Here is a 20,209-nt window from a genome sequence, read left to right as displayed (position 1 = left end):
TCTGAAGCCTTCTGTGATCCTCCCCAGTCCACAAAAAGTTGATTCTGTTAGCATTTATTGCCTCTACCAGTCTTTTGGCACCTAATGTATGCTTCTGTTGACATCCTTTATATTGCTTTCTTTATATTTTTACTGAATTCTTGCATTATCTAATTTTACATACTTGTTTAGTCATGCTAAGTGACAGGGTATGCATGGTGGATATTTGTACCTAAAGCAGCATCTTTCATATTTATCCCCTTCTTTTTCTATCCAAACAACTAACCTTTATCACTACTTGCCTATATTCCTAATTGATCGCCCTACTTCAATCCCACTGCAATCCATACTTCATATCTTTGCAGGATTATTTTCCTAAAGAGCCTTTGGAGTGTCAGTTTCCACCCCAACCACTCAGGCAGTTTCCAGTCTAACCACAATAGTCATTATTTAAGGAAGCAACTTCTGGGGAGAAAGGTCCAACCATCTGTACCACTGTTTTAGCTGCCACGTTGGGACAGACAACCCTACCTACCTAAAATATCAAGGGATCCAAGGGATGCTACCTGACAACTGCTTCTGTGGGTGCGGTAGCCACTGCTATTTAAAATTCTTGCCAAAAAAGTACTGTCAAATGGTATAAGAAACTGATAGGATTTTATCAGTGAAAATGATAGTATGGCCATTACTATCTGCTTTGCCAGTGTACCCTTGGGACTTGGAATCTTTTCCATCTGACTTGCATCTGACACCTTCCATATACATCATCCTCTCATAAGAATGTGAGTTCCTTGAAAGCAGAAACTGTCTTGATTTAGGATCAAACCTAAACAGAGTTGAATATGTGAGCCCATGTATATGACCCTAAATGGGTAACTAAAGGAGTTCTTTTTATCTGTTCCTTGAGAGATGGCTCTCTATATATGGGTAAGAGCATTGGATCTGGAAGTCATGACCCTATGGTCATAGATTTTTGAATTGGAAGGGATTTTTGAGACCATGTATTCCAACTCCATCATGTTACAGAATAAAAAGAATGAGACCCTGAGAGGAATGATTTGCTCTAAGTCACACAGGTAGTAAGTGACAGAGACAGAATTTGAAGCTCTCTATCTAGTATTCTTTGCATGACTCCATGCAGTCAGAAATCTAGACGAACTGTAAAATCTTAGACAGGTAGCTACTTTCCTGTGCTTTAGTTCCCCACCCCCACCTCTATAAAATAAGATTTTATTAGATGAGATTGAAGGTCCCTTCTAGCTGTAAAATACTATAATGCAATGATTCTGTGTGCCTCCTGCTTCTTCTCATTAGCCAGATGATGGAGAGTCAACTGTGAAAATAGAATGCAAAGGCATTCGGAGAGCCCAAATCTAAACAGTTTGTGTCCATAATCTTACGCTTTCTTCAATTTGGGATGCTAATGGGAAGTAGATGGAAGAACATTAATCTCCCAAGGTAGAAGAAAATCCACTCAACCTATTATTTTCTGTCAGCTGTGCACCTTGCTTTGTACTCTAATTTGATCTTTTCCTCTCTGTAAACACATGTAATTTGTGGGGAAAGAAGGCTGCACAGCCCTGACTGCTTAACATGCTGGGTAAGAAAAGAAACCTGACAAATGCATTTTGAAGGCAAATTGATCTGTGCATTCAGGGGAGTGATTTAGTTTCCAGCAAGGATGAGTGGATTATAAAATGAACAACTAAGCTCTCATTGTTGGGTGAATCTCTGACGAATGGTTCTCCATTGATGTAAAAGCATGGAATTCTGGGTAGGACCCTTAGAGGGATGTTTAACACAGGTTTGGATGATAGAGGGGAGGCTTTTGCTCCAGCCTGCAGACTCAAACTCTCCCAGGAGGTCCTGTCTTTATAAATGAAAGAAAATTGGTTCTGTTTCTAGTTCTCCTTAGGATTTATCAAATACTCAAATTAAAAGAAAAAAAAAGTTGAAGACCAAAGTAAAAAAAAAAGATTTATAGGACACCTTCCTCACAACAACCTCACAACTAAGTGGGCTGAATGTTTTTATCACTGCCTTCAGCCATGAGAAAACAAGCTCACAGGTTATCACCAAGACCACTTTTTTTTTATTTTTTTTTTCATTTAACAAAGCATTTATTTTATTTCCTACTCACTCCCTTCACATTAAAGATAACAAAAATGAAACATTTATAACAAATGTCCATAGTCGAGCAAAACAAATTCCCAAATTGATCATATCCCAAAATGTGTCTCATGTTTAAAAACCCAAGTCCATTATCTGTCAGCATAGAAGTAGCATTCTTCATCATTAGACCTTTAGAACCATGTTTGGGCATTTCATTTATCACAGTTATTAAGGCTTCAGAGTCAAAGAACTGGCACTTCTCTATAGTTTTAGGCTTCCAGAAAATATTCTTCATAGCAGTCCTATGAGGTGAGGAATACTAGTAGAGTGAGCTCCTGATTTCGGTCTTAAACTATAGGATATTGAGACAAGCCTGTAAGTTTTCAAAGCCCCACCAGTAATAACACATTTCTGTTTGACAGGTTAAAAAACATATCAGGGTCAGTTTGGTATATGATAATTATGATTGATTGCCATTAATAATGGTGATGACAATGATGATAATGGCTAAACAAAAAAATTTGCAGGGGAAAAAGGGCCTAGGACAAAGACTTAGGGTAAATGATGATCCAGCAAAGGAGACTAAAATGGAGAAGTTAGATAAGAAAGTGTAATTCTTGTACAGGAGATACATATTGATGGATGGTTCTACTACATACATGTCATGATCTCTTTCTAATTGTTTTGGATACTAATGAGCTTTTGTAGTGTTCTGAAAGCTTGAGTCACTTAGCAAAAACTTCACACTTCACCACTAAAGAGTTCTATTCTTTTCTTGGTGCTCTTTCTCCTAAAACAGATCTTAGCCCTGCTAAAATTTAGTAAATGTTTTTCAAGAGTTAGACAAATTCTTCATCCTACAAACAACTTGGTAATGAGCCTCTGTGAATTTATCTGGGTAACAAACATGCAGTTCATTTTAAGACCTATACTTAAAACCTTCTTCATTCAATAGGACTTGCCAGAAATTATGTTCCATTGGCATAGCATTCAGAATACAGGTTCTTCACATCACAATAAGACAATAGGAGCAAAAATACTATAACTATCCAGTATTGGGTTCTTTTTAATTCTCCCCTACCCATACGTCATTATTGGGATGTATTAAAATATGCTGGATGGAAAGATACCCTGCTCATACATGTCTCCAAGATTGCCTAGGATCTGCCTGAATTCTCAATTTTTATAATAAATTCATTTAGAGATTACTGATTCAAAATAGCTTTTTTTTATAAGTAAAGAAATTGAGAATCAACATAAGAAAAGTGACCTGCCAAGATCTTCTAGCTGATCATTTTTTCTGAGTTGGAAACTAGAACTCAGGTTGCTTATTTTCAAAGCCAGCTTTCTTCCTTTTCACACCATAAGGACTCCGCTAGTGGATGTGACAAACAGAGTCAACTGGACAACTGGCATCTCAGGGCATGCCGGGAGCATTGAGTTCAAGTTCCCTGAAACTAGGAAATTATGTTTGTTTAAACAGCAAAGCTGCAACAGAGAATCAGACGTGAATGATTGATGGAGCAAGAATAACCCTGGGGGCTACAATATTGGGAGCTGCCTCCTTCACAGAAGCAGCTAATGGCAACACACCCTGTCTAGGGCTCAGCCTGCTGTAAATATCATTAATGAGCAGCAGCTAGTGTTATTTTTTCCCCAGAGCTGAATGAGGATTGATAGAGAGGTTGGACAAAGAAGGAATAAATGGACTGAATTAGAAAATGAAAAAGAGAGCAAGAGGCTTGCAGGTTCTCTGGCCATATGGTGGTTGGGGCCTCGCCTTTGAGATGCTGAGTTTTCATATGTAAAATAGGTGTTTGAAGCCCAGGTAAAAGTGTGCTTGATTCTTATCTAATTAACTTAAATCCCCATGAGGTTTGCCAGCCATTTTAGTAGCTTACTCTGCCAAAATTGCTCAAACTATCATGTTTATATTTTATCTTTATGCATACTATACTGTGCCGAAATGGGGACAGAGATCCTCCCCTACATTCACTATGACTGTGTTCTATAAATATTTACCTCTGGTTTAGTCTTTCTGTATCTAAGGTTATGATTTGAGGATGGAACCATAAAATCATAATTTGGCATTCACTACAACCTGGCTTGAATCCCCTATCTTTGACCTGACATTTCCAACTTCCTTTCATAAATTCTATATTAACTAAACTAGACTTTGTGTTCCCTGGATGCATACTCTAGCCTTTCTTATGTCTTCTTTTGTTTTTTTTTTTTTTTTTTTTTTTTGTTATGCTCTCCCCTATATATAGAATGACTTTCCCATTTCATCTTCTCCCCCTTTGAAATCCTGCTTATTTTTCAGAGTCCAGCTCAAATACTGCCCCTCCCATGTCCTCCTTCCTGATGCTACCAGACTTTACATTCTAATGGCATAGCATTTGATAATTAATAATAATGATGATGATAATAGCATTTATATAGAATTTTAAAGTTCTTAAGCTGTTTTACAAATATTAATCTCATTACATTCTCACAATCACCCTGGGAGGCAGATGCTTTTATTATCCCTGTCTTACTGATGAGGGCAGGCATAAGTCAAGTGGCCACATAGCTAAAAAATGTCTGAAAGATAGGATTTGAATAAGTGTTCCTGGCTCCAGGTCCAGGACTCTGTTCCTCCCCTATGCCACCTAGCTGTGGGATTCCTGTTCATTTGTAGGTTGGATTAGTTGCACAGAAGGACCTTTCCTGTTCTGAAATTCTTGTGAAATAAAAAGTGTAGACAAGTCTTAACCCCTGTCCTCTTGAAATATTCTACATGGAGGCCGTGCATGAATATGTATAACTGTAGCATACAGTATTACATAAAAAGTATATTAAAGGGAGGGGCAGAGGATGGGAAGTATTATGGAAACCCCATGGGCAAAAAGTTCATTATTATCAAGAGGGGATCAGAGACAACTTTATGGAGGAGTAGAATTTAAGTTAGACCTGATAGAGTGAATAGCAATTAAGCAGGCAAAATGAGGGAGAATCCAAGAAAAATATGGAGGTATATGTCCAGGGGGAAGAAAGCAGACCAATTTGGCAGTGTACAATATGTGAAGGACAATAATAAAAAATAAGACTAGAAAGGAAAGTCTTAGATTGTCCAAGAGTTGAATGCATTGAACATTTAGGGTTTAAACATTAGGGAATTATTGATTAGTTTCAAGAAAAGGAATGATATAATCAAATCTGTATGTAAAGAATGCCAGCCTTGTAGAAGCTGGAAAGAGAAAGAAAATGGTGACTGGAAGACATTTTAGGAGGCATTTATGATAGTTCAGATGGGTGGTATCAAGGGCTAGAGAAATTAGAACTGAAGCAATAGGACTAGAGAGAAGGGATAATTCAAAAGATAGTAAAAGACATAGCTAATCTAATCAATACATTGATCCAAAACAATTCCATAGAATTCATGATGGAAAACGTTGTCCACCTCTAGAGAGAGAACTGTGAAATCTGAATTCAGACTCAAGTATAATTTTTTTACTTTCTCTACTTTTCTTGCTTTGTTTTCTACAGCAAGGCTAATATAAAAATGTTTTACTTCGTTCCACATGTATAATTAATGTCATATTATTTGCCTTCTTACTGGATGGGGAAGAACCTAGAGGGAAGGAGAGAATTCAAAACTGAAAATCATTTTTAAAGAATATTAAAAATAAATAAATAATTTTTGTTTTGGAAAGAAAGAAAACTATTGCTGAGATGGACTCAAGCTGGAAAAGTCTTTTAAAAGAGGAATGCTTTTAAGGAAAGAGTCTTTAAGAAAAAAAAAAGTTGTGAATATATTAGAGGGAAAACTCTCACTTGAATATTCGAGATTCTGGGCCTTCCCACCCAATATTAAAAGGTGAATAATCTGGATGCTACATAAATTGACTACGATAGCATTTGATAACTGAAGACAGTTCTATGTTTTCCAGGTTTTAAGTTCCCTGGGACGACAGAATGGGGAAGCAAAATAGCAAACTCCGTCCTGAGGTGCTCCAGGATCTCCGGGAGAACACTGAATTCACTGACCATGAGCTGCAAGAATGGTACAAAGGGTTTCTAAAGGACTGTCCTACTGGCCACTTGACTGTCGATGAGTTCAAAAAGATATACGCCAACTTCTTCCCCTATGGCGACGCCTCGAAGTTTGCAGAACATGTCTTCCGCACCTTCGACACAAATGGTGATGGGACGATTGATTTCAGGGAATTTATCATTGCCCTGAGTGTCACCTCTCGGGGGAAGCTGGAACAGAAACTGAAGTGGGCATTTAGCATGTATGACCTTGATGGTAATGGCTATATAAGCCGTGGGGAGATGCTCGAAATTGTACAGGTGAGGACTCGGGGAAGCTCATGTGCTGTGCCTAGAAGGGGCGTAAGAGAGCATCCAGTGTGTGTGTGTATGTGTGTGTGTGTGTATATATATATATATATATATAATCTGTTCATTCCAGAGAGAAAGCTAAGATCTAGAAAGGTGACTTGTTCAAAATCACATAGCAATGAGTGGTTGAGCTGGGACTAGACCTCAGGGCGCTTGTAAAATTCCTTAAGCATGGTGTTATTTAAACTGACATCAATTTAGCTTATTTGCTAAGGGAAATTGAAGGATATCTTTCTATTATCATTTTTACAAATGGGATTTGCCTGCTTTTCAGGCCTAACTTCCACCATGATATAATAGAAAAAGGACTGACCTTGGGGTCAACAAGTAGCCATTCCAAAACTGGTTCTATGATGCTGGCCAAGTCATTTCACTTTTCAGAGCCTTAGTGATACTTGCAACCATTCCCTCAATTATATCAGAGAAAGCACTTTGTAAAGTTCATAGTGCTTTTATAAATGTGAATTATTATATTATATAAAATGATTTACATGTAGTAAAGGAGTTTAGCTTAAAACATATAAATATGATGGTAATGATGATGATGATGACATTTCTGGGAGGCAGGGAGAGAGCTGGACTTGCGGACTTCTAAATGATTCTTCTGTTCTGAGATCTGACAGCCTCTGAGAAATGATAAAGCATTGCTTCCTCCTCACCCTGTGTTCCAAGCCTTATCTGAGACACATGGCCATTTTTTTCTTCCTCTTCAGCTAGAATTGAATAATTGAAGTATCTTCATGATGGATTGTATGGTATAAGCACATGAAAATTGGGAAATCTATAATAGTAATAACAGTTAATCAGGTGAAGGCTAACAAGACTATAACTATAACAATAAATTTAATAGCTGACTTTTACATAATGGTTTAAAATTTACCAAGGATTTCACTGAAGAACTCTAGGAGGAACCTGTGACAGCTAGTATTATACCCATTTTCCAGGTAAAAAATTGAGTCTCAGAAAGGTAATGATTAGTTCATAGTTGCTTAACTAGTAAGGATCAACATATATATGTGCCTGTGTGTGTAAAAACTGTCTCATTTCTTGTTTTTTGACTTGCTTTTCTAACCCAATAATCTTAGGTTATTTCCCCCTAAGAGCCGAGCATAGTACCTGGGTTCAGGTACCAACTTTGCCAATTCTGCAACATTCAACAAGTTTTCAGGCCTCCCTAAGCTTCAGTTTCCCCATCAGAACAATGAGTATAATAACCATTCTCAAACTTTATCTTCACAACACCCTCATGGAGTTGTGAAGATCAAGCGGAGTACTAGCTGTAACCCCTAAAGCATTATACAAACATAAGTGGTTATCAGGATTCTGCGCTGACCCCAGCAGCTGCTTGGGTTGGTTGTGTGGTAGGACAAGCCCTAACACTGAGAAAAACATTGCCTTAGGACACGCATTGGCAGTCTCTCAGAGGAAATGTGCCAGTCTTTTTTCATTCACTCCACCCTTGGGATTGGCAAGGAGGTGATTGAGCCCTATGCATAAATAACACCCTGAGAGAACAGTCTTAGCCCCACAGCAGCTAATGCGACTGGTCAAAAGATAAATGCAAATAAGCCCTATGAGGAATCATATTTAAATCATCATTTAAAATGTATTGAGTACCTACTGTGTACAATCACCTTATGAGATACCAGGCTATCATCAATTCCTGTGGTTTTAGTAATTTGTTAACTCCTTAACAGGGATAAATAAATGGTCTGTTATCTAAAAGCAAGAATAAGCCAGGAACTGTTAGACATCTAGTCACCAGAAAGAAAAGAAGGAATTAAAACATGAGAAAGGACCATAGCTATCATAATTCAGTCTTCCCATTTTAAAGAAAGAAGGAAACTAAAACTCAGACATGATTAATGAATTGCCCCAAATCACCCAGCTATGCAGAGCTAGGAAAGGACTGAAGACAAACTGATTTCCCAGTTTTCTTTGGGACTGATCCTATCTGTCTTAGCCCAGATCCTATTAATGGCATGTCATCTTCAGCTCACATGCTATAGATCATCCACCTTTTCTTTGAAAGGAGGAGGAAAAAATAATAACAAGAAGAGTTGTAATTGATATTTACATTCTGCTCTACAATTAGCAAAACGGTCTCTCAATTATGACAGTAATACAATTAAATTTAGATCTTTAATTTCTGAGTTCCAGAGGAAAACTATTTCTCTTCATGGATTCATCTCTCTTCTATGCATGCAAAAAGTTGAGATGAGAGTCCTGGCCTCCTGGAACCTATTCAGAACCAAGAATATCATGGCAGAAAGATACATGGGAACACTTTGGACTACCATCTTCCCTGTGCATCTCTGGGGGAGGAAAGGATGGGGAGGTACCACTACTGTGAAAGACATTTTCATTCTCTTCAGGATAGATCAATCGCTAATCTGTTCTATCATTCCCTCAAATAGGTTGAATTTAACATGCAGAAATTAAATTGTGGGACATCTTTATTTTAAGGTTATGTTTCAATTGCCACCTATCTCTTTCTTACTAAGCCTAAGACAGAAAACAGAGCCCTATTTTCTGTGAGCTCGTTTATATGTTATAGCCTAGCTTATATATAAAAACTGATCTCTTTTCAGATGGATACTTCTATAGCAAAAGACTCAGTTATCACTGCCAACCATTGAGGTATTTGGCTCTGACTCCAGATGAGGGAAAACTAAGGTTCACCCAAGTGGGACTTAATTCAGCACTGTTCTATCAGCATCAAAATCCTGAAAATCTGATCAGTATCTTCTGATGTTTTCAGTGGGCCATGTTTATCACTAGGTACATAATTATAAATGGTTATGATACTTCTTTTATAAAAGAACAATTATTAAGTACTATGTGCAGAGCTCTGTGCCAAGACGAGTTAGATAAGACATTTTCCTTGCCTATATGGAGCTTACAGTCTAGAAGGTAAATATGAGAAAGTCCAGTATTACTGGACAAGTTCACGAAACTAAGTACTTTTGCGAGACTACAGGAGAAAGTGGTTATAAGCCTTAGATATGACTCAGCAGGATTTTAGAGATCCTCAAATTTATGTGTATTTGGTTATAAAAACCCTAATGATGTTAGTCCCATTCTTTTATGGTAAGCTCTTAACTAGCTGGCAATTAACTAATCCCTGCTGTGATATTAGAGACCTGATAGAGAAGACTTTAGTTAATGATAACCTGAAACTCTGGTAGCAGCTAGTCACACCAGAGACCCTTCTCTAAGTGGTCCAATGATTAGTATATTGGGGAACATCTCTCACCCATCAAATTTTGCTTCCAAACCTTTCCTTTCACCATGCATCATTAGAGTAGTGTGGGTGGTAGGAAGGGATAGAAGGGCTTAACTAGCTTTTCCTTTTTTCATTCTGGCTGTATAAAGTTCCAACTCATCGAGTACTGTGTTTGCAAACTGGGTAATGATCTTAGATCTTTTTCTCGCCCTGGAGCCTTAAAAACTTCTTCCTTGTACTTTTCCAGGCCATATACAAAATGGTATCCTCAGTAATGAAAATGCCTGAAGATGAGTCCACTCCCGAGAAGCGAACAGACAAAATATTCCGGCAGATGGACACGAACAATGATGGTAGGCTATGGGGCTATCTATTGTCATTGCTAGAAACCAAAATGTATTTATTTATACCACTGGTTTCTCTCTTCCCTCCTCCAGTCATCCTGTCTAAAGTCAAACCCCCTGAGTAGGGGTCTCCAGGGGTGGGAAGTTCCAGTAACTGAATCACCTACAGACAGCAGAGAAATGTACGGCAAAGGAAGAAAAAGTCAGAGCCGTGGCTAAAGTCACCTTTGGAGCTGATTAAAAATACTTTTTCCTATGCTCAGATGAAACCTGGGTAACTTAGTAATTTTCCGCAGCAAACTATACCCTACAGCCATCTCTGTTTGTTTTCCTATCGTCAGATCATATTGACTATATTCCCTAATAAACACCTTCAGTCATCCAGCCCAGCTCTAAATACATTTGGCATTCTCTGCACTTTGTAGATTAGAACAATGTGTTCCACCTTCTAATTTATCCTCTGGGGCTAAGAATTTCCTTCTTAGGACTCAAAGGAATTGTTGGCCCCTCCCTGTGAATTTAGAAAAGTCTGAAAGGACCTTGAGCAATAGTGACCTCCTCCTCCCTCTACACTCCCTGGTATCCCTTCTCTAAAGAACAAGAGAGACGGAATATTTCAGAGTCTCAGAGACTCAGTTAGTCCAACCTGTTGCTGAGTAAGAATCACCTCTATCCCATCCTAATACCTGCCATCCAGCCTCTGCTCATAAAACTCCAGGGATTAGGAACTGCAAAGAATAATGGACTTGGGGCAGCTAGGTGGCGCAGTGGATAGAGCACCATCCCTGAAGTCAGGAGGACCCGAGTTCAAATCTGGCCTCAGACACTTAACACTTCCTAATTGCCTCAGCAAAAAAAAGAAGAATGGACTTTGAGTTAAAGAGGGGTTTAGAATTAACTAGCACAGGGATTCTTAATCTGGGGTTCATGAACTTCTTTTTAAAAAAAAGAAACTTTGATAGCTATTTTTCAACATAATTGGTTTTCTTTGTAATTCCATATTTTATATATATTTTATATTATGCATTTTAAACTGTTATTCTGAGGAGGCCCATGAATTTCACCAGCCTTCTAAAAATGCCCATGATACCCTAAAAATGGTTAAGAATCCCTGCTCTAGTCATATTATACTTACCATTTTACAAATGAAGAAACTGAGTGATTCACCCAATGTTCCATAGGTAATAAGTATTCAAACTGGCATTTGTTTCCTATCTCCAAATAAATACTGAAATCCCACTTCCTACTTTCCAAACCTGGGGTGGTGGATGGGTTCAAGAAAACTCATCTTTCTGAAGTTAAATCTGGCCTCCGAGGGTTAATAGCTATGTGACCGTGGACAAGTCACTTAAGCCTGTATGCCTCAGTTTTCTCATCTGTTAAATGAGTTGGAGAAAGAAATGGCAGACCCCTCCAGTATCTTGGCTGAAAAAATCCTACATGGAGTCATGGAGAATCAGACATGACTGAAAAATGACTGAATAACAACTTTCCAACTCAGGCCATTTGACTTTGGTACAGTTTAAGTAAGAAAGTTACTTTCTTGATCCTAACTTGTGGCTATTGAGATGATCTGGGGTTAAAAACTCCTTATTCCAAAAATAAATAAAATTTAAAAATCCTTATTCTATGCAATTAACAAAAATAAAAACAATAACTCCACCCACATCTCATTAAAGAAAACTCCAAGGTCTAATAGTGGTCCTTTAATTCTGAAGAGTATCCTAAAGGAATGTTCCTCAGAAGCTTGGATGAGTCATTACCTCTCTGAAAAATGAGATTGTTGGACCAGACAACCTCTAAAGTCCCAATTAATAATGTATTTATTAAATGTCACTGAACTAAGTGCTGAGGGAGATATGGAATATTTTAAATTATATGGTGTTAAAGTTTGGGAAGAATCTTGCATGTCATCTAGTAAAACCTCATTTTAGGGAAGGGAAAAACCAAGGCCCAGAGAAAGTATTTTCAAACCCAGATCCTCCATCTCCAAATCCAGTATTGTTTTGCTACAGTCCTTGGCTTTGTTGTACTGTGAACCTAGGATTTAGGGGGCTAAGGCATAAACACATGGAATAGAAGTCACCTAACAGTATTACATGATAAATGGGGGAAGGAAGAAGGAAGGGAATAAGTATATATGACCAGGCACTGTGCTTAGCACTTTTACAAATATTATCTCATTTAACCCTCACAGCAATCTTTTTTTTAAATTTTTTTTTTTTATTTAATACCCTTTTATTTACAGGTTATATGCATGGGTAACTTTACAGCATTAACAATTGCCAAACCTCTTGTTCCAATTTTTCACCTCTTACCCCCCACCCCCTCCCCTAGATGGCAGGATGACCAGTAGATGTTAAATATATTAAAATATAAATTAGATACACAATAAGTATACATGACCAAACCGTTATTTTGCTGTACAAAAAGAATCAGACTCTGAAATATTGTACAATTAGCTTGTGAAGGAAATCAAAAATGCATGTGGGCATAAATATAGGGATTGGGAATTCAATGTAACGGTTTTTAGTCATCACCCAGAGTTCTTTCTCTGGGCGTAGCCCTCACAGCAATCCCACAAGGAAAAGACTGTTATTACTCTCATTTTACAGATGAGGAAATTGAGGCAAACAGGGTCACACAACTAGTGAGTCTCTGCAGCCAGATTTAAATTCAAATCTTGATGTTTCCAGGCCAAGAGGCCAGCAGCTGCCTCATGATGAATACCTTACTGAAGGGTCATATGAGGTCTGAAGTAGAGAGTCACTCCAGTGGAGGAAGGGGGGTGACAAGGAGAGAAAGGACATTGGCTCTGACATTCTAGGATTTCCTAACTTTAATTTAAAATAATGGGAAGTGGTGACTAAGGTAATTTGAGTATATGCTGGTAGAAAGAGACCTGTCTGTCTGGTAAAAAGATAGGCTATTTGTAAAAGCAAGCATTCAGTGTACCCAGCCCTCCCCCTTTTAAACCCATTCCTGGAAAACAAATGGCTCTGTCCTGGATCACCAGTTGCTTGGTTTACTGAAGGCCCACTGAGTTTATGTGCTCCAACCCCAGGACATTTACTGCATCAGGGAGAGTCAGACCTGCTTCTCAACCACCCACCCTTTCCTCCCCTCCTGAGAAGACAACAGAGACATTGGCTGCACTGAAGCCTTCTTAAGCATTTTCTTAAAGTTCTTTAAGAACCAAGGCCAATGCTATAACACCATCCTCAAGCGCTGACTCTCTTATCCCTCTTCCTCATCCAGACTAAATAATGCCCATTTTCTCTGCCAGAAATTTATTTGTGAGGTGAAGAAACTTTGTCTATTCAATCTTTGCTCCCCTCAGGCTACCTACAGCACAGCCTTGAACAGGAGGAATAGGCCATCTTTAAGTCTTGTTGATAAGGGCCAACTGGGCTGGGCAGTGCCCAGACTGCCAGGGCATGAGAGTTTATCATCGTCTGTCATAATCTCTGGCATTCCGGGAAGCATCTAGACACGACGAGCTAAGTAGACAGCTAAAGAGATAGGTAGGAAACTCAGTCACTGGATTCCAGTTCTGTCTCTGGCCCTCAAGTGACATCTCGCCTACATATGAGTGTCTAATTACTGACTGGCTCAGTAACACTAGTTCTCAAGAACCGGGGGTGGAGTGACAGAGGGAGCAATGGAGAGCCCATAATAACACCTAATTGTCAGGTGAGAGGAAAAGAAGCTATATGCTTATCTTCCTTTATTATTTTTTTTAGCACAATACTTCTTTTATTATAAAGCAATTTCCAAAATACTTTGCAATATTTTCAACATGTAAAAAAGTCAAATGCTAAATAGCAGTGGATTATTGTTATTTTACATAATTAGAAGCAGCACATGCACTATATGCTATTTTATCCTAATAAGTCACAATACACAGGAGATGGCCTCTTCTTCCTGTCCAAGGCTGTGCTGTAGGTAGCCTGAGGGGAGCAAAGGTTGAATCAGGCAAAGTTTCTTCGCCTCACAAATAAATTTCTGGCAGAGAAAATGGGCATTGTTTACTCTGGATGAGGAAGAGGGAGAATCAGTGCTTGAGGATGGTGCTATAGCATTGACCTTGGTTTCCAGATCTACTTTTTACCTTAGTTCTCTAAGTGACTAGTTCTATGGCCTTAGTTTCCCCATCTAGAAAATTGGGCTGGGGAAATTTAATAATCTCAGAAGTTCTTACTAGACTATTTTAGATATTCTGACTCTTGAGTATACTAGAAAAGAAGAAGTTTTAGACTTAGAAGCAGAAGAGTTGGGCTTAAATCATGATTCTACTCCCTGCTTGAGTGACCTTGGATATGAGGGAATCAATAGTAAAAAGACCTATCCTGAGACAAGAGACTTAAAGCATTTTGCAAGCCTTAAAATGCTGGGGAGAAAAACGTCCATTATTTTTGCTTCTACTCCTATATTGTCTTTTAGAACTTTTTCAGCTGTAAATTCTATGATCTTATAAATGTCCCTAGGCAGTCATCCTGGTCCCTGTGTTTACCAGGGACAGAATAATAAATGAAGTTTTTATTCTCAAAAGAGTAGACTTAAGGGGAGAATTTCCCAACTTAACAGACTTTTAGACATTGGAATAGATTACCCAAAGAAATTTGAGTCTTTTCCTTCCTGAATAGGATAATGATGATCATGACGACAGTGACAATGGTGATGATGACAGTGGTATGATAATGATGATCTTATACAGCAATTTAAAATTGCAAAACACTTTTACTTGAATTATCTCAGGAATTTGCCTTAAGCAGTCCTAGAAAGAGTGCCATATTTAGAATTGAAGCACTTGGCAGTGAATTTTATAAACATTTTCTCATTTTATCTTCACAATTTCCCTGAGCAGTAAATATCATAATTCTCATATTACAGATGAGGAAACTGAGGCAGGGGTCATATGACATGCCCTGTCATACACCTAGGAAGTATCTGCATCAAGATGTGAACTCAGGTCTTCTTGACTTGAAATTCAAAAGTTTCAGTCGTGTCCAACTCTTCATGACTTCATTTGGGGTTTTCTTAGCAGAAATACTAGAGTGGTTTGCCATTTCCTTCTCTAGCTCATGTTACAGATGAGGAAACTGAGGTAAACAAGATTAAGGGACTTGTCCAAGGTCACACTACTAGTACGTGGCTGAAACCAGATTTGAATTCAGGAAAATGAGTTTTCCTGCCTATAGGCCCAGCATTCTGTGCATTGTGGTGCTACTTAGCACAAACTTGGACAAATCATATTAACATTTAATTTTCATCTCAATTGCTCCACTTACAAAAATAAGGGGGTCAGACTGGGGGACAGGTAGAACAGAAGTTAGACTAGATAAATAGTATCCAACTCAAATATAAACAGATATCCCCAAGGCTGCATATTGACTCAGAAAACCACAAATTAACATTGTTTGTGTTGCATTATATTTTTATTTATTCTGTTAAATATTTCCCAGTTAACTTTTAACCTGGTTTGGGCCTTTTAGTTTGACACCTTATAGGATCTCTACAGTCTACAGGAGGGGTCCTCAAACTATGGCCAGCAGGCCAGATGCGGCAGCTGAGGACGATTATCCCCCTCACCCAGGGATATGAAGTTTCTTTATTTAAAGGCCCACAAAACAAAGTTTTTTGTTTTTACTATAGTCTGCCCCCCCCCCCGATAGTCTGAGGGACAGTAAACTGGCCCCCTATTTAAAAAGTTTGAGGACCCCTGGTCTACAGGATCTCTAATGATCACTTCTCACACTAAGTCATAGAATCAGAGCTGGGAAAGGTCTTAAGAGGTTAAGCAACTTGTTCAAGGTTACATGGGTGGGAAATAGGGGAGCTGGTAGATAAACTGAGGTCTTCTAATTCTGGGCCCATCGCCCCTTTCCACTGTGCCATGCCAACTCCCACTAAAATTTAAACTATTTAATTTATAAAATTTTGCCCCCCTTTTTTCTCTTTATTTCTCACACGGGTCTACTGCAAGGTTTCTCATTTATTCATAACTACTGAGACAATTGTCTAGGCATTGACATATTCAAAATCACACAACCTGGATTTCTCAGATGTGGTCCTTGAACTCAGGCTAAGACTCAGAATTGTAGTTGCTGATCTGTATTTGCAGAAGACATCCCTCACTCTAGATTCCTAAATATTAAAGATATTTAATTAAGTATTATTTTACTCATTTTATAGTCAAGGAGAGTCAGACCCATTTTAGGGTTGAGTAGTAAGCCAAGATCACAAGACTAGGTCTCAAACATAGTTCTTCTAATAATTAGTACTGTTTTCTTTCCACTAAATACTAGGGTGTTGTGAGGCTCAAATGAGATAATGGATGTAAAGCACTTTGTGAACCTTAAAGCACTATATAAATATCAGTTATTATTGTTGTTATTACTTTATTTTTATAACTATTCTTATTAACCTGTATTCACCAGGCCTCAGATAAGATGATGATTTCATTACATGAATCTTCCTTTGCACTCCCACTGAACTCAAGGAATGTTTATAGAACAATACATAGATGTGCTGGTAAATGTTTAACAACCAGGATCTTCTGGGGGGGGTGGGGAGGAAGTAGCAATACACAATTTGATGTTTAATCTGCCTTGTGAACACTTTTTAAGTCTACACAATCAGCAGAACAACCAAGCCCTGATTTGTAATGATTGCTAATTTCTGAGATAAAATGCTCACAAAGAAAATTTAATAATTGAAAACCTGTTAGAGCTGACTCCAGCATGTCCTTTGACTTCATTCCTTTCTACTTTCTCTTTAAGTTGGAAGTATGATATCCTCCTTACCATGGGAACCCTCAGCCTAGAAGGAACAACTAGTGAGGATTTCTTTTATTTAAAAAAGAGCTCTTTTCTTCACTGAGAAGTATTCTTTTTCATTCAGGCATTCTGAATGGTTTACTATAGTCCTGGATGAAAGCAGATAAGAAAGTGAGGACCATTGTATCTAGATCCCATTAGCAAGAAGCTGGGAGATGTACCTGGAATCAAAGGGCCCTGGATTTGAATCTCAGCTCTTAACGTTTTTAAATTCTGTAACCAGTCTGTCAGTCAAGAAGGTATTTATTAAGAGTTTACTATGTACTAAGCACTGGAGATAAAAAGAAAAGCTTTAAAAGTCCTTGCCCATGGGGGCAGCTAGGTAACACAGTAGATAGAGCAGGGCAGAATAGGGCAGAATCTGCCCAGGATCAGAAAGACCTGAATTCAAATCTAGATTCAGACACTTATTTACTGGCTATGTCATCTTTGCCAATTCACTTAACCCGGATTGCCTCCTTGGGGGAGGCAGCTCATATTCTAATGGTGGAGACATCATGCAGACACATGTACATACGAGAAACAGAGAAACAAATCGGAAGATATAGATGTATGTATAGATATTTATTATATATCTCTATGCATACATACCTATATAGATGTATATCTGTTTTTATAGAGACCCCATTGATCTATATATGATTATATAGAGATATATCTATATAAATATATGTAGAAAAATATGAACCCATCGATCTATGTGTGTGTGTATGCTCTTAGATATATATGTAAAGATATATCTACATACATTTGTGTATGTATATGTACATGTATATGTAATATAGAGATCTGTGTAGGTTTATATATCTATATAAATATGATAGATATTTAGATCTATATAGTTACAAGATAGATCTATAGAGATATGAGAAATGGATAGAGATATATATATATATATATATACATATAACTATATACACATATGTACAGATAGCTCAATGAAACAGATATAGTAGATGGAAGGTAATTTCAGAAGGAAGATAAATTATATTAAGGGGAGGAGACTAGGAAAGGCTTCTTGAAGAAGTTTTGTCCTGAAGACCTTTAAGAAACCAGAAAAGCCAGAAGATGGGGATGAACAGGTATAGGGGATAGCCAGTGAAAATTTACGGAGTTGAGAGATGGAATATCTTGTGAGAAGAAAAACAAGGAGGCCAGTGCCGGTGTATTTCAGAACTGGTGGATGGGAGTAAAGTTAAAAAGATGGAAAAGTAGAAAGGACATGAGTAGAAGGGCTTTAAAAGCCAAACAGATTTTCTCTTTAATCCTGAAGGTGATGGGGAACTGTTCGAAGTTATTATTGACTTCCTCTCTCCAAATTTTATTTATCCCAGTCTATAAAATGAAGAAGTTGGAATGTGTGATCTTGAAGGTCTCTCCTAGTTCTTTCATTCTGTGATTCTTTGGCTCAGTGGTGTCTGTGATGTCAGTGGTGGAAGCCAGCGGTAGGAGGCTCACTTTGATATAGTAGTTCCAATCAGTGAGAAACTTATTCAGATTGTTCCCCATCTAAGTACTATCTTCCCCAGTTTGGGTTGTTCTATCTTTTTTTAAGTTACTAACATCTTGAAATTTTGAGAATTAAAGCAGATTTTTATAATAATTCACAAAGTTGTTTAGCATTTGCTGTAGTTACCATATTGAACCTTCACACAATTTACAATGGTACTTCATCATGAAAAATGAAGAACATTTTTTTAAAAAAGACTCAGTTTTAACTAGAGAGAGTATTATATTTTTCTTTTTCCAAGAAGCCAAAGGATTAGGTTTGAAAAGTGAGCTTATTAATTTTGAGGAGGGTAAGCACCTTTTTGGAACAGCTTATTTGATTAGAATTTGGTATCAGGTTTCTGTTTGGTTTGGTTTCTTTTTTTCTCTTTTCTCTTTTTCTTTTCTCTTTTTTTAAATTTTTGGTTGTCTTTTCTTGTTGTTGTTGTTCCCTTCAGGCAAGCTGTCACTGGAAGAATTCATTAAAGGTGCCAAGAGTGATCCTTCCATTGTCCGGTTGTTACAGTGCGACCCAAGCAGCGCAAGTCAGTTCTAATTCCACCCACACTTGGACAGTTGCAAAAAGCCACTGGCTTGTCATTCCAGCTTTGCTTACAGAAATGGATGCCTTCTCAAACCATTCCTCTGCTGTTCTCGGATAAGGTTCCTTGGTCCGGTGGTCTCCCTCCATGCAGCAGCATGGCCAGCCACAGCTCCCCCCATCATCCACGCCAAGACCAAAGTCTTTTGGTCATCCAAAATTATTTTCAGTGTTCCTTCTGTCATCCTGATTCCTTTTACAGAGCCCTGATATCACTTAGAGATATGTTTCATGCAGACAGCAATAGGGGCTTAGGTCCTTGGGGTGAGCGACATCTCCTTTCACTTGGAGAATCTGTATGAATATGTTCTAATAACCATGAGAAGAGCTGAGATAGGACTTTATAAAATAGAGCCAACGTTAGCTAATTTATTTTGCTTTGAAAATGACTGTTTGAATAGTTGGGAGCTAAAAGCAGACAGAATGAACCCTTTCCTGTGCATGATTTTATTCTTTTTCTTTTTGTTGAGAAAAAATGGCTTGTACTTATCCGATGATGGTCTTTGCTTTCTTTTAATATATAAATTATATATAATATATATATATATATATGGTGAAGTACAGTTTCATGGTAAGGTCACCTACTTAATGCATCTGATAGCTTTTCCAGCTTTTTCCTCCCTTAGTGGCCTGTGATTAACCTAATGCTGGTTGTTTTGTGGTATTTATGCATCTACAACTTGCCGTCTTTCAAAAGAAATGCATGTTTAGCCATTAATGTGGCTATTCCACTGTCCACTATCTGAATGCACATATTTGTTCAAGGTTCATTTTTACTGTTGGTTGGTCCAGAGTGTCCTCCATTAAAATCATGAAATAAAAGGAATGATCTGAAGCTTGCATTTTTCCATCAAAGTTTCCCTCTGGGAGATGTGGCTTCTGTGGTCAGCATCCCCTGAGGCATAGTTACTCTATTTACCCTGCTCTTTGTAAACATTGCCTCCCTCCCTTGTCCCTTGCACCGTCACTGTGTTGATCAATCTTATGCATTCCAGTGTTATTTAATATCTGCCTAATGCCAAGAGATATTAATTGAAATAAACAATGACTTTTCTTGTCAGCTGTTTCTCTGTCCAATTTTAATCAGTATAGTAATTAAGGAGACAAGATGCTTAGCAGGGCCCAGGGCTAATGTGAACAGGGATAGGGCAAGCATGAAAGCCCCCGCATGTGGTGCCTATTTGGCACCTGGAGGTGACCCTGTACTCTTACAGGCCACACCATTGGGGTCCTA

At 38.1% G+C, this 20,209-nt stretch overlaps 1 protein-coding gene across 2 annotated transcripts in view; it reads left to right on the top strand.

Moving 5' to 3' along the window:
- The window catches only part of HPCAL1 (hippocalcin like 1), a 186,289-nt gene extending 166,479 nt beyond the window's left edge, over positions 1–19,810 (top strand). The window contains exons 3-5 of one of the 2 annotated variants that reach the window (XM_003757869.4): positions 6,024–6,426; positions 9,951–10,056; positions 18,833–19,810. In XM_003757869.4, the coding sequence (XP_003757917.1) occupies positions 6,049–6,426; positions 9,951–10,056; positions 18,833–18,930 (582 nt within the window). In that variant the 5' untranslated portion in view covers positions 6,024–6,048 and the 3' untranslated portion in view covers positions 18,931–19,810. The remainder of the gene's footprint in view (positions 1–6,023; positions 6,427–9,950; positions 10,057–18,832) is intronic. The other variant, XM_031951300.1, reaches the window with a different exon arrangement.
- The last annotated feature ends 399 nt before the right edge of the window (positions 19,811–20,209 follow it).

Source organism: Sarcophilus harrisii, chromosome 2 (genome assembly GCF_902635505.1).
Source record: "Sarcophilus harrisii chromosome 2, mSarHar1.11, whole genome shotgun sequence".
Lineage (NCBI taxonomy): Eukaryota > Metazoa > Chordata > Mammalia > Dasyuromorphia > Dasyuridae > Sarcophilus > Sarcophilus harrisii.
This window is presented reverse-complemented; position numbering and strand designations above follow the sequence as displayed.